The sequence below is a fragment of the Tachypleus tridentatus genome, chromosome 7 (genome assembly GCF_004210375.1).
Source record: "Tachypleus tridentatus isolate NWPU-2018 chromosome 7, ASM421037v1, whole genome shotgun sequence".
NCBI classification, from domain to species: domain Eukaryota; kingdom Metazoa; phylum Arthropoda; class Merostomata; order Xiphosura; family Limulidae; genus Tachypleus; species Tachypleus tridentatus.
The window spans coordinates 163,810,476-163,825,031 of record NC_134831.1 but is presented as its reverse complement, the minus strand read 5'-3'; the positions used below and the strand labels follow the sequence as shown (position 1 = coordinate 163,825,031).

The 14,556-nt window shown below is 34.6% G+C and overlaps 1 protein-coding gene across 4 annotated transcripts in view; it reads left to right on the top strand.

Annotated features, from left to right (window-relative positions):
• LOC143257081 (gamma-aminobutyric acid type B receptor subunit 2-like) overlaps positions 1-14,556 on the top strand; it is a 135,807-nt gene that overhangs the window by 85,622 nt on the left and 35,629 nt on the right. For all 4 annotated transcript variants that reach the window (XM_076515271.1, XM_076515272.1, XM_076515270.1 and 1 more), the window contains 4 exons: positions 7,744-7,809; positions 9,626-9,817; positions 10,407-10,640; positions 14,069-14,129. In XM_076515271.1, coding sequence (XP_076371386.1) covers positions 7,744-7,809; positions 9,626-9,817; positions 10,407-10,640; positions 14,069-14,129 — 553 coding nt within the window. The remainder of the gene's footprint in view (positions 1-7,743; positions 7,810-9,625; positions 9,818-10,406; positions 10,641-14,068; positions 14,130-14,556) is intronic.

The following is a 14,556-nucleotide window of genomic DNA, read 5'->3' as shown; positions in this document are numbered from 1 at the left end:
CCTGGCTAGATGGATGAAAAGCTTTAGTAAATATATCAGCATAAGCCAGGAAATATCAACAGAGAGCTTTAAGAAAAGCTATGAGAAGGATAGACCAAGAGTACAGTCACTCTTGAAACTTAGTATCCAAAAAGCAATGAAACAATTGTATAAAACGTTTTATAAAAAATTAGGAACTAGGAGTGGGACACCTAAAAGTATGGAAACACGATAGGAATGGGCGGAGTTACCTTAACGTGGGTGTGGTCATCGTTTTGTCCATTCCTACTTTGTGGTTTACTTTGAACCTTGATTCAATTAGAAATTTTAATTGCGTTTTATCACTAACACATCCTTTTTAATGTCTAAATAATTTTTTTAACCAGTTGTTTTGACACTAATCTTTAGACCCACCCCTTGCCAGCCAGATAGCTATAATGTCTCCTATAGCAAAGCTTCCTGTTTCACTTCAGAAATCAACCTTGCTTATGGTGTCATGCATTTTGTTACGGCCACATATTTTGATCACAAGCGTATGTCTGAACGTAGTTGCTGAAACAAAGTTTATAACACATAAACTTATCTACATACACCTTTCATGTAGTTTGAACAATCATCAAGTTCCAAAAATCACACGAAATAGGAATAGGCTAAACGATGGCCACACCCACTTTGAAGTTATATGGTGTCAAAAAAACAACAACTACACCGAGTGTTAATATGTTAACCCATTCATTCCTACCCTGTTTCCTTAATTTTTGGTACTCCCATTCTTACTTTCTAATTGTTTTATTAAAAAATTCTCCACTTGTGTACTATTAACCCACGTATGGTACTTTAATTTTCTTGTTTTGTTTTTTCACTTTGGGTCTTTAACAGTGAATCATTTCCAGATAAATTTGATAATTTATATATCCACTCTGATGGAAAAACATGTATGTTCCATACATGTACGGGATGTGTGAAAACCGAGTCTGTTCAGTTTATGTGAAATCGAAACTAGAGTAGTAAAACGTGCAGTGACATCGCCTTATTGATCTCTAGCTAGCGCGATGTAATTCGTTCAGTTTTTTCTCTCGAGCAAAGCTATACTGGAATATCTGTCTTGTCCATCGTAGTGAATCGAACCCCGTATTTTATACTTATCGCTATTTCACCAGGTGGCAACTTGTTTAACTCAATGTGTGCGAAACTTGGGGAAAGGTTTGTTTGTTTGGAAGTAAGTACAAAGCTACAGAACGGGCTATTTGTGCTCTGCCCACCACTGGTATTGAAACCTGGTTTCCAGCGGTGTGAGTCCGCACACATACCGCTGTACCACAAGGGAGGCCTTGGGGGAAAGAGAATGCAAGATATTTAACCTCAAGTCTCTTTCCGGAATAAAATATAGTTTTTTAAACGTTTAAGATGTTTTTCAAACAAGACTAAGATGAGTTATTTATTTAATTTATTTTTAATTGAATTATTAAGGCACTCGTTTTAATTGATAAAAAAGTTTAATCTTATGCCCAAAAGTGGTGAGAGGTTTATGTTTTCTTTTGTTCTTCACGTTTCGTTATTTAATTCTGAAATTCAACTTTTCCATTTCAGCATCTAAAATGTGAAATATTGTTTGTTGCATTTATTTTTTACATGCTGGTTTTTATCTTTCACTATTATTTCAGTTTCGTTGCCTTAACAAGATCGGAAAAATAACTCACTTTACTTCTGTGTTTACTGAATTCCTTTCGGAGTAAATAAAACCTATAATTTTCTTTTGCAATTTAATATATCAAACAGTACACATGTGTTTATGCTTACATATCGAAAAAAAATCAAATATATTATGTTTATGTGATTTTTCTCTGTTATTGGACTAGGCGTGGGCATGGTGGCTAGTCTGCCTGATGTGTGAATCCGGTTTCAGGTTCGCGTTATGTTGCTTGTCAAAAAAACAACAACTCGCACTTCACTTTGGGCCCGTGGATGCTCTGTATGGGTGACGATTAAAGCCATTATTGCATCAGACAAGAGTTTGCGGCGGGTGATTTTGATTAGCTATCTTTTCTCTAGTACATTAGATCAAACTTAGAGACGGCTAAGTGTAGCTTTGCGCGAAAATTCTAAACAAAGAATCAAATATTTTTCTGTTAACAGCAAATTTCTTGTGTTAAAATAATAGTAGTGTAACCACAACAAAAAATGAAACTCCCACCCCCTAGAAAGAAAGATCTAAACTGCATGGACATTCCATTTCTAATATCTAAAACACACACATGCATATACATTCATTTTCTAAACACGTAATGCTTAGAGTAGTGTATTTGAATTAAATATACAGACATTTTCTTGTTTTTAGGTGTTCTATTAGGGTTCTGTTTTCACACTTTTTTATTAATTACGCTTTGCAGTTGCTACTCAGGAATTGCAGAAATTGAAAAACGGTGAAACACACATCTAATCAATTAAAACAGGTAAATAAGATTTACAAGAAATATGTTAAGACAGTTTATCATAAAAGTGGCCAAGAACGTATTATCGTGATGAGATGTATTGCATAGAGCGCATTTAGTCTGTTCTTCATGTAAAATTGATTCTGATTGGACAATTAAAGGTGCGATGGAAGAAAAGACGGAGCAGTCAAATAACTTACCCAGTCGTGTAGACACAAAGCCCTGACTGTAATTTCCAACTTAATAAGAAAGTAGCCAATAAAAGTCTTGTTGTATAATACTATTTCTCTTTAAGGTACACATGTATCGACTTATAAATAAATCTAACTTTAATTAGAAAACACAATTCGAATAAAAATCATGAAAAACGTTACGTACTATTAGAGCACTATCCATGTTAGTATAGCTTGTTTAAAACTATTTTTATTGTTCTATTATTTCATTTTTACCCCTGTTCCTCAGTAACGCAGAGGTGTCTGCAGACTTACAACCCAATAATTCGTGTTTTGGTACCTGTGGTGTATGGACAGTATAGAATCAATATTAGAAAGTTCTTGTGTTTCAGAAATTCGCGAAAACTACTGAAGAGCTGTTTCCTCTAACCACTCCTCTAGTTAGTGGATTACTCTTGCCTGACCTAATATGGATTTTTTTCCATTGCTCTTGTGTCATACAAAGTGCGGAGTGTGATCTTGTGGCAGTGGAATCGTAAACAGAAACCGTTGGGGTTTATTGTTCAGCACATATTGCCCCAAGATTGGAAATTTGGTTAAACAATTTTCTCACGTAATGTAGGCGGTTTTATTTTTACCTTAGAGCATAAAGTATTACTCTAAATTCTGTTATACATTTCAACTAGGTCACTTATAAACTTAAAAATAAAGAGACTAAAAGAGGGCACTGTTGTAATATTAAAATGAAGACATTAAAAGAGGGCACTATTGTGATAGTAAAATAAAGAGATTAAAGTAGGGCCCTGTTGTGATAGTAAAAATAAAGAGGCTAAAAGAGGGCACTGTTGTGATTGTAAAATAAAGAGTTTAAAGAAGGGCATTGTTGTGATAGTAAAATAAAGAGATTAAAGCACTGTTGTGATAGTAAAAATAAAGAGATTAAAGGAGGGCACTGTTGTGATAGTAAAAATAAAGAGACTAAAAGAGGGCACTGTTATAATATTAAAATGAAGAGATTAAAGGAGGACATTATTGTGATAGTAAAATAAAGAGATGAAAAGAGGGCACTGTTGTGATAGTAAAATAAAGAGATTAAAGGAGGGCACTGTTGTGATAGTAAAATAAAGAGATTAAAAGAGGGCACTGTTGTGATAGTAAAAATAAAGAGACTAAAAGAGTGCACTGTTATGCAGACAGAAATGATTTAGGTTTAAAAAGTTTTAACTGAAAAAGGATGTGGAAGTATTTCAAAGATAACAAATATTATCACTACCTCTAGTGGCTTAGCGGTAAGTCTGAAGGCTTATAACGCTAAAATCCAGCTATCAATGTTAACATAACACAGTCAGTTCATTGTGTAGCTTTATGCCTAATAACAGGCAAATAGACAAGCATTCACGCAAAGCTAAAGTTGGGTGCAGTTGTTGTGTTCGAGATTAGGTATAGATGGAGCCACCATATCTAGAGACACCAAACTTATACTTCTGATGCATCAATTATAAAATCGTCATACTTAGGCTACGAATATTTACTTGCACATTTAATGCTTTATCTCTCTAAAGCAACCGAAGAGTAGCGACTGATGAATACTGATATTGACGAAAACACTTATCGTTAGCGTCATTACCGCAAAATTAAGTGTATTTAATGTGTTTTTACTGCTACTGCTCTGCTTTCGAAGCTTTCAAGCCTGGTGTCATTTATTCTATTGACACACTATTATAACGAAACATTTGAATAGCATTTCATGAAGAGAATGTCACAATTTCTATTAAAGTTCTATTCTCAGAGACCTATTTATGTCTTTACATTTAGAATATTCTAATTTACTTATTTTTCTAGCTCAAAATGTTTGAAGTACCTCCTTAAAGTCTAGCTTGTTCAATGTAATAAAAATTTGTTTTACAGAACTTTGCAAAAGTGTTAGGCCAGGAAAATATTTAAATCTTTCTTTCCGTTTTCTGGGGGAAATTTTTCCAATGTAAATCTCAACACCATGGTAATACTTCACTGATCCTTGTTAACGAGTGAATGAGTCAGGGTGAGAATACTTATAATTCTTTAGAATTCGCATATACTTGTAACAAGGGCATGTTATAAGGGTTTTGGTTGAATGAAGATACTGATCAGTTTTAGTGTCTGATGTAACTGTAGATTACATGTAGTGTTTTAACTATACAGAAATAGGCTAACAAGGAACTATCATATGGTGCTGGTATACACTAAAATAAATCAATTTAATAGCAATCCACAAACAAACCTTGGTAAAAGCAGTGTTTAACACTATGTATTAAGGTTTGTTCTCATGCCACAGCTCGACAGGGAGCTCACACAAAAGTTTTACGTGATGGTGATTGTACTGTCCAACAAATTACTTCGGACTTGAAATGCTTCCCAAACACTGTTAAGTACACCATAGACTGTGAGACCGAAACAGGTATATTTGAAAATAGAAAGAAAGAGGCAGAACACCTAAATTCAATAATACTGATGTTACGTATCTTCGGGACAGAAGGAAGACTTCCACTGATCTCAAGTACGAGATAAACAACCATATATCAAATGACAGAAAAGTGTCCAGATCTACAGCACCAGGAAGACTCAACCAGAATGGAATATTTAGTCGTGTAGCAGTTAAAAAACAACAATTTTGATTTCCAAATTTTGTAAAGAGGCTGAAATTTGCTAAAAGAGTACAAAAACTAGACTGTTGTTGATTGGAAAATGATATTATGGACAGGCGAGTCCAAGTTTGAATATTTGGTTCAAAGCGTGGGTTGTACATTCCGTGAAACAAAGGTGAAAGATACATACTTCAATGCATAACACCTACCATGAAACATGGGATGCGCAGTGTGATGGTTTGGGAGTGTTTTTCTGTTGAAGCAACAGGAGGTATTTGCAAAATAGATGAAGTAATGGACTAGTGAAAGTACCATCACATACTGATCCATCAATTAGCATGTGTATTATTGGTAAAGGATTCTACTACAGAGAATATATTAACCCTAAATACTTGTCCATTCTATGCAGAAATTACTTAGCTAAGAAAGAAGCTGCTGGAGTCATTCAAATGATGTAATGGCACCCAAAGAACCTCGTGAATCTCGATTTTAACCAAGTTGAGCAGATCTGGGACTTGACAGATCAAAACCTTGACAAATCAAAGTTAATTTTTAAGAAACTGTACGACAGTGTATTGAGACATTTGGATTAAGATCATATTGACACTTTGATTGTGGTTTGTAAATGAAAAGAGTGACACAAAACATTAACTATTTGTTGAACTCAAGCACTTACATTGGGTTTCTGTTTTATTGAATATGAATATTAAAAAAAATTTAAAATTTCACCCGTAACTTATCTTCTATCTTTCTTTGAAAGTACCATGAATATGCTTTCCATTGGTAAAGTGATATGTCTGCAAACTCACAAGGCTCTAAACCAGGTTTCGATATCAGTGGTGGTCATAGTACAGATATCTCATTGCATAGCTTTGTGCTTAACTTCAAACAAATAAATAAAGTCTGAAATCTAATTTCTGACTTTGTCCTAACACTTTAGCACAGTACTGTATATGAGAATGGATTACCTTACAGGTGTGAGTAAAATACGGTAAAAGGTGTATATTCGATTCTGTTGAAAGTAAACATTAATGTCAGTTATTCTATTCAGCGTTCACTTAAACTTTCAGTATTGTTTCCCAAACACTCAATCCTTGAAGAAAAGGAACCAATATTAAACGAAAATACTTTTAGCAATGTCTTGCACACATGGAGTTCTTGAAAATAGGAACCAATACTCAAAGAAAATACTTTTAGCAATGCCTTGCACACATGCAGTCCTTGAAAATAGGAACCAATACTCAAAGAAAATACTTTTAGCAATGTCTTGGAAACATACAGTCCTTGAAAATAGGAACCAATAGTCAAAGAAAATACTTTTAGCAATGCCTTGTAAACATACAGTCCTTGAAAATAGGAACCAATATTCAACGAAAATACTTTTAGCAATGCCTTGCACACATGCAGTCCTTGAAAATAGGAACCAATATTCAACGAAACGTTTAACAATGCATTACAAATATTCAGTCCTTGAAGAATCCTACATTCACTGACGCTTCTGGTAAGTAGGGAAACATTAATCTCAAACAAATGTGTTTAGCAGAGGTTTTGCTTCCGAAGTAAATCTAAACAAGGTTTTTGCGAACAAATGTTTCTCTTATTGTGAAAACGAAGATCTGGAGTTACAAAACAAAAGATGCACTTTGATATACTTTCATACTGATATGTAGAGCATAGTATTTTAAAGTAAACCTTTGTTTTGAAATTTAATAGCAGGTGGCATCAAGGAGAAAACTCACACCAGTTTCAAGGATGAATTATATCGTGCACTTTTAAAATTCTTCAAGGTTTTAATGATATTTTTATTCGTTTGTTTATGTTTAAGTGCAGTGCTACACGACAGGCTGCCTGCGTAGTGCTTACCGAGGGTATTGAATCCTGAATTGTAACGTTTTAAGCCAACAAGCTACCACTGAATCACCAGTTTTTGGTTTCATAAATAAAATCAATAAGCTACTTTCAGGGTTAATGGCAATACCATCCACGCTAAGAAACTGACCGCCACACTTATATAACAACCCAACAGATTAGAGTACTTCAAATATATTGTGATATCCCAAGGAATCGAATGCGTCTCGTCAGCTCTAACATTCAGAGTTCAATGACCGGGCCTAAATTAATAAATTCCTCAAATATAGTGTTGTATTTAATGAAAATAATAACAATTGGAAAATAACTCTGTCATGAGAATTATAATTTGATATAGGTCATAAAATCCACTAATTTAGAGTCTTACAAACATAGATAAAACTCTGAGTTGTGATAGTAAGTTAGATTAAGTGAACAATTTCTTTAAATTCGTTAATCTAGGGTATTATCGAGTGACAACAAGGATAAATCATAGTTTTAAATGCGAAAAGAATTACGTATGAAATATTTTTAAGAATAACAATCAAATGAAACTGTTTACATTATGGCGATTGTAGCTAAGTTATAAGTAATGTATATGTTCTTAATAAGAAATAATGTTTTTTAAAGAAGTGAATTATAAGAAATCATGCCTATATATAGATATGTATATTATTTTTTTTACAGGAAAAAGATGTAAGAATCATCCTAGGAAATTTCGACCAAAGTTGGGCTGGACAGATATTCTGTGAGGTTGGTCAGACGCTCGTGCCCACTAGTCTACAGAAATATTAGTTTAACATTATCTAAGATATTTTATTACTTATATCAAACGACCTAGTAACACCAAATTGCGGCCTGACAGGGCCAGGTGGTTAGGGTGCTCGATTCATAATCTGAGGGTCGCGTTTCGAATCTCCTTCATACCAAACATACTCGCCTTTTCAGCCGTGGGGGCTTAATAATGTTACGGTAAATCCTACTATTCCTTGGTAAAAGAGGAGCCCAAGAGTTAGTGGTGGATGATGATGACTAGCTGCCTTTCCTCTAGTCTTATACTGCTAAAGCAGATAGCCTTCGTGCAGCTTTGTGCGAAATTGTAAAAAAGCAAAAAACAAAACAAAGAAATACTAACAACTGGTGCATAACATAACGAATGTAGCCATTTTATAATCATAAACTTCACGGTTCATCTTTCGTCAAAATATATATTTCCTTTCTTCCTAATATTTACGTTGCACAAGTTTGGTTGAAAATAAGAAGTAGGATTGGAATTTTTGTTTCATCCTATAACCCATGTGTACACGTGCTAGACAGACATGGCTCTTATTGCTGTTCAGGTTTAGCTGTCTCATATTTTGAACAACTGGCTATAGGGAAGGGAACTTACTGGAGCAGCACTTACTGGCAGAAAATGTTCTTTGAATCAAATAAAGATATTACTTGTTAATATTATTACGTATTTAAATTTAATAATGTGGGATATATTCCGCAACATCAAGTCTCGAACTCCGGAACCTTTCTTCCGTCGATCGACATGTTAACCATTGGCCACATCCCAATCAAAAATACGTTTAAGCGTTGCGAGAAAGTTCATAATTGTCAAGAGCCGTGTGTGCTTTGTCCAAGTTACTACATCTAAGCAATTTATTGATAAAACAAACATTAAATAATTTATTATTATTAGCAACTCTAGCAGTAGTTTTTTTTTTTCTATTGTCACGCACTTCATTGGTACATAATCCACCAAATGACTTATTTTCAACCACGGAGATATTTCCAAAATCGTCAATGTATATGCCATAACTGTTTGTTCGCCAACAATGTTTATCATAATTATTAATTTGCAAGAATAACCCAATTATATTGTGTCACTTTTTTCTTTCATCCTCTTGGAAATAAAGTGTAACGTATTTTCTTTTTCATTGCATTCTTGTGGAAGTTTCTCGAAGAATCTAACGAGCTGAAATATTAATACAGTTAGGCTTAGCGCCATGCCTCACAGACTAGTTGCTGCATTATATACTGCGAAAACGAGGCTGGTCATATCTGTAACTCTCACGTTTCATTTTGTCAGTTTTATTCTGTTTAATACTGAGACTCATGTTATAAAGTTCCTGACTTAATTTCGCATAGAATCGATACCGTATTATTTTGTACTAAGACTGACTCAATTAAATAATATCTAATAATGAAAGAAGTAAAAGAATCTATATTTATATACATAAATTAAAGTTTTATAGATGGTTACATTAAAATGTTTGTTTCTTACTTTTCATAGTTAAGTTAATTTTTGTTTGTTCTTAACCATAAACCTACACAAAGCTGTACCAACACGGGTATCGAAACCTGGTTTTTAGCTAAATAACATCTTCAAATTTACTGCTGAGCCACTGGGAGGCTGTAAAGATAAATAAAAAATTAAGACTTTTAAGTTGATTCATTTCCAAAAGTCTTAAGTTATTTATTTTATCACATTTGCATTTTTATGATTTTTTTGGGGGATAGGGGTGTTAGATATGAGTTTGTACATGTGTTTGATTTTATTCCAATGGGTGACTGTTCTTAGGCCTATCGTGTGGGACTCTATGGTACAATGTACCAGTGGATCATTGTTGGAATGTATGACGAACACTGGTGGAGAAACGATAATAAACACATCACGTGCGACCAGTCTCAACTCCAGGAAGCATTAGAAGGATATATTGCTACCGATGTTTTGCCCCTAAGTACTGAAGATAAAACTACTGTCTCAGGCTTGGTAAGTCTATCCTTGAGGGCTACATAGTAACAAATGCTCTGCTTCTGATTACAAGACCATTGTTGTTTTTTTCATTTAGAGTTTATCCTTTAGAGGGTTGCATAATAACAAATGTTCTGCTTCGAAGTACTGTAAATAATTCCACACCCTAAGGCTTTCTACGTCTGCCCACAAAAGGGTTACATGGGAAATAAATATATTCTTTTCTGTAATATAGGTAATGAGCGTAAGTTAACTGTTTCATTTCTGGTAAGTGGACGTGTTCACCGCTAGGGGACTTCGCGACAATCTATATTTTATCCCTAAATAAAAAAAATACCAGGTTTTAAGACCTGTTAAGTACATCCCTCTATACTTCTGCAATATTTTCAACAACCTATAAGCGTATGTTGCGACAACAATGTCATTTATAGAAATGTAAGCGTTCTGTGACGTTTATGAATATCTGAATGACAAGATTAAGTTATGTGTTTTTGCTAAATGTTGAGAATACCTAGTACTAGTTTATTCTGGTTTCTATGTAGATAAAATGTACTTACGTAGTTAGGTATGCAATAAATGCGTCTTACTTGACTATTTTTGTATCCAGATACCTATTGAATACGAGGCCCAATATGACCGAGCCAGAAGAGGGAGCTACAGTCGATTTCACGGATATGCTTATGACGGCATTTGGGCGATAGCACTGGCTATACAGAAGGTTGGAGACATGCTTATTTCCGAAGAAAGTTCCAGAGGTTTTGAAACGTTTAAATACAAAGATCCCACGTGGGCCCGAATGTTTCGTAAAGCTTTTAAAAAGACATCTTTTCTCGGAGTGACGGTAATTATAATAAATAGAGAGATAATTTTTAATACAACAAGTAAACTAATTTTAGCACCAATCGAGCAGTATTTACAAGCAAGAAATGTATGTGTGCTTTTTTATAGCAAAGCCATATCGGGTTCTCTGCTGAGCCCACGGAGGGGAATCGAACCCTTGATTTACGAGTTGAATGCCTTTACGCACCTGGTCATGCCGGGCCAAAACTTCTCTTCTCTTACAAGTAAATTCCCCCAGTGGCACAACGGTATGTCTGCGGATTTACGCTGCTAAAAACTGGGTTTCGATACCTGTGGTGGGCAGAGCACAGATAGCCTATTGTGTAGCTTTGTGCTTGATCTAAAAAAAATCAGTCAAAATTTACAAGTTAAAATAAATCGGCTATTAAACTAACGAGCATAATGCTTTACAAATGTCTGAACAATTTAGTGGAAGGTGTAAAGAGAAAATCAACTTTAATGAAAAACACATCGTAAACAGTATAATAAGTTTGTTTTTTTAAAGTAAAGTCACAGTGGGGAACCGAAGTGTAAATCTACTGCTAATCCACAGGGGCACAGTAGAATAGAGAAATAACTTCTTGGTTATAAATGATAATATAAAAATATCGCTGTTTTAAGACAAGTCTGATTTTAAAACTATTTACACTAAAATTAAGGCCCCCCGATAGTACAGCGGTATGTCTCCAGATTTACAACGCTAAAATCAGGGGTTCGATTCCCCTCGGTGGGCTCAACAGATAGCCCGATGTGGCTTTGCTACAACAAAAACACAAACACACGTTTGGGCCTGGCATGGCCTAGCGCGTTAGGGCGTGCGCTTCGTAATCTGAGGGTCGCGGGTTCGCGCCCGAGTCGCGCCAAACATGCTCCACCTCCCAGCCGTGGGGGCGTTATAATGTGATGGTCAATCCCACTATTCGTTGGTAAAAGAGTAGCCCAAGAGTTGGCGGTGGGTGGTGATGACTAGCTGCCTTCTCTCTAGTCTTACACTGCAAAATTAGGGACGGCTAGCACAGATAGCCCTCGAGTAGCTTTGTGCGAAATTCCAAAACAAACAAACTAAAATTAAGATATTTTGAAGTAAGCCCGACAATAATATTAGATAGGCTGCAACTTTTTGTCTCCAAATTGATATGTTAGCTAAGTATGCGTTATTTTTAAATACACGTTCTGTCTTTTATCGTCTTGTTATAATACTTCCACTTCATTTCTATTTACCTGATAAATGCTGGGTATGTATTTGTATTATACTGTATTACATATATATAATGCCATGTAACCTTTTTTTACCCGTTGGTAAAATCCTAATTTTTAAAAATTACTTATAAACAGATATATCACATGGCACCTATGTTATTCGCAGTAAATACGTGTAATAATTTAATTAATTGTTTTATTTATTTTTGTATTACACGTAGGTTTAATACATTAGAAAGTTTATGATGTTGTTTGCAACACCATGACAACAAATTAACTTCCAGCCAGCGAATTACAAAATTCTTACTATTTACTCTGTTTTCTTCTTTGCTATAGATATCGCTTCTTATTAACACATAAGCCTCTTTGTACTTTATTTCACGGCTATATTCCTCGCAACCAATACACATGGTACTATAATCTCTTTATTGTTGTTCTTATATGGGGCAGAAGTTATCCTATATCCTCTTATTTGCCCTGGTGGCGGTATAACGACTTTTTTACTCTATTATCTATCTTGTCTAATTTATTAATCTGAGTTTATTCATATGGAAATTTTGTATTTTAAGATTTTTCATCAATTAAAAAACGTTTTATACTAGGTATACGATATGCATGCTCAAATCATTCGAAAAATATGTTTCTAGATACAAAAGATCTTATGTGAAAATGTTTATTATACAGGGTGTTCGGAAAGTCACTGTGCACTTATATATTTATTAACAGACATGTTTCAATATAGAATACAGGAGGTAAATATAAATGACAATTATAAACAATGTTGAAAGTGACTCCAGTTGGCATCAATACAGGCTTGGATCCTTCTTATTTCGTTTCTAAACACCACTATCAGTTGCTGGCTTGAAATATGGAAAGCTTTAATTTCTTTCTGACGGTCTTATGAGCAGTTCCAAGACCAATATCATGCTGCTGAGCTAACTTTCGTAATGATTTTGATGGACTCTGCATCACACCGTCAGAAATATCCAATCGTCCGATAGCTTTGCTGGCCTTCCACAGCGTTTGGCATCATCCACTGATCCTGTTTCCCGAAACTTATCAACAAGGTTACGAACTGCATTGTGATGTGGAACAGGTGTATCTGAGAATTTTTCAGCAAATCGCTGTCGCACCACATCTGTGTATCTACCACCTTCTTGGAATACGTGTTCGACGAGCCACACACGTTCTTCAGTTGTTAAAACCATACTGGGATCAAAATCTGAAATATAATAAAATATGATTACAAAACTGCACAGTGGCTTTCCGAGCACCCTTTATAATATAGAAGATATGTTATGGACGGTGAATAATCACGTGTTATTACACAAGAATATTACGTATATAGGTTTCATGGTTCAGACGCTAGACTCGCAATCTGAAAGTCGCGTGATCGAATCCCAGTTACACCAAACATGTTCACTCTTCCAGCCGTGCAGGGCATTGTAATTTGACTGTTAATCTCACTATTCGTTGATAAATAGGGTAGCCCAAAAAATTGGCGGTGGATGATGATGACTAGCTGCCTTACCTCTATTCTATCATTGCTAAATTGGGAACGGCTAGCGCAGACAGCCCTCGTGTAATTTTACGCGAAATCCATAGAAATGTGTACATTCTACAGGCATAGCTCTGGAATACTTACCCTGACTTTTTTTTACATTTTAGAGACCATCAGTTTACGATTTGTTTTTTTTTTGCGTTTTTTTATGTTTCAAGGCTTCGTAAGTTTACTTTTATTTTTAACGTTACAGAAGCTCCATAAATTTACTGTTTTTCTCGGGGATCTAGAAGTTTGATTCCATTTTCTAACAGTTCAGAAGTTCCATAAATTGTTACTTTTGTTTTTAACGTTTCGGAAATTTCATAAATTTACGGTTTTGTTTTTAGAGACCCGTAAGTTTACTTTTACTTTTAATGTTTCAGAAGCTCCATAAATTTACTGTTTTTTTCAGAGATCTCGAAGTTTAATTCCATTTTTAACGCTCCCCGCTATTATAGCGGTAAGTCTACTGATTTATAACGCTAAAATCAGGGGTTCGATTCCCCTCAATGGGATCAGCAGATAGCCCGATGTGGCTTTGCTATAAGAAAACACATACACAGACCCATTTGTTAATGTTTCAGAAGTTCCATAAATATATGGTTTCTTTTATAGAGACTCGTAAGTTTACTTTTATTTTTTAATGTTTCAGAAGCTTAAAAATATAGTGTTTTTTTTTTTTTCAGGGACTCGTAAGTTTCACTGGAAATGAACGACGAGGATTTATTCTTCTAAAGCAATTTCAGGGTAAGATATTCAAATTCGTCAGTTACTAGACGATTAATTATTTAACTCAGATTTTTTTTTCTCCAAAAGAGAATCAAACTCTTAGCTATAAACTTTAGTTTCTTTCTATGACTGTATGTTATTTATCCAGATTTCTTTCATTTACTAGTTGACAAAAAATAGAACAAAATTTAAATAGCAAAAATTCATCCATGGTACAAAATGTGTCATATTTTAAAAATACGTTTTGAAGTCGTGTTTCTATAAATACTGCTTACTACTAAATATTATATTGAAAATGTTTGGAGATTAAGAATAAGGATTAAAATTTGTCTTACAATACAAAACTGGACGGTAGAGGGCACTCTAAATGTGTGCAAATTGATGCCACTAGTCAGATCTTTTGATCGAATATTACTTGTACCAGAAGAATAATTTTCTGAAACAG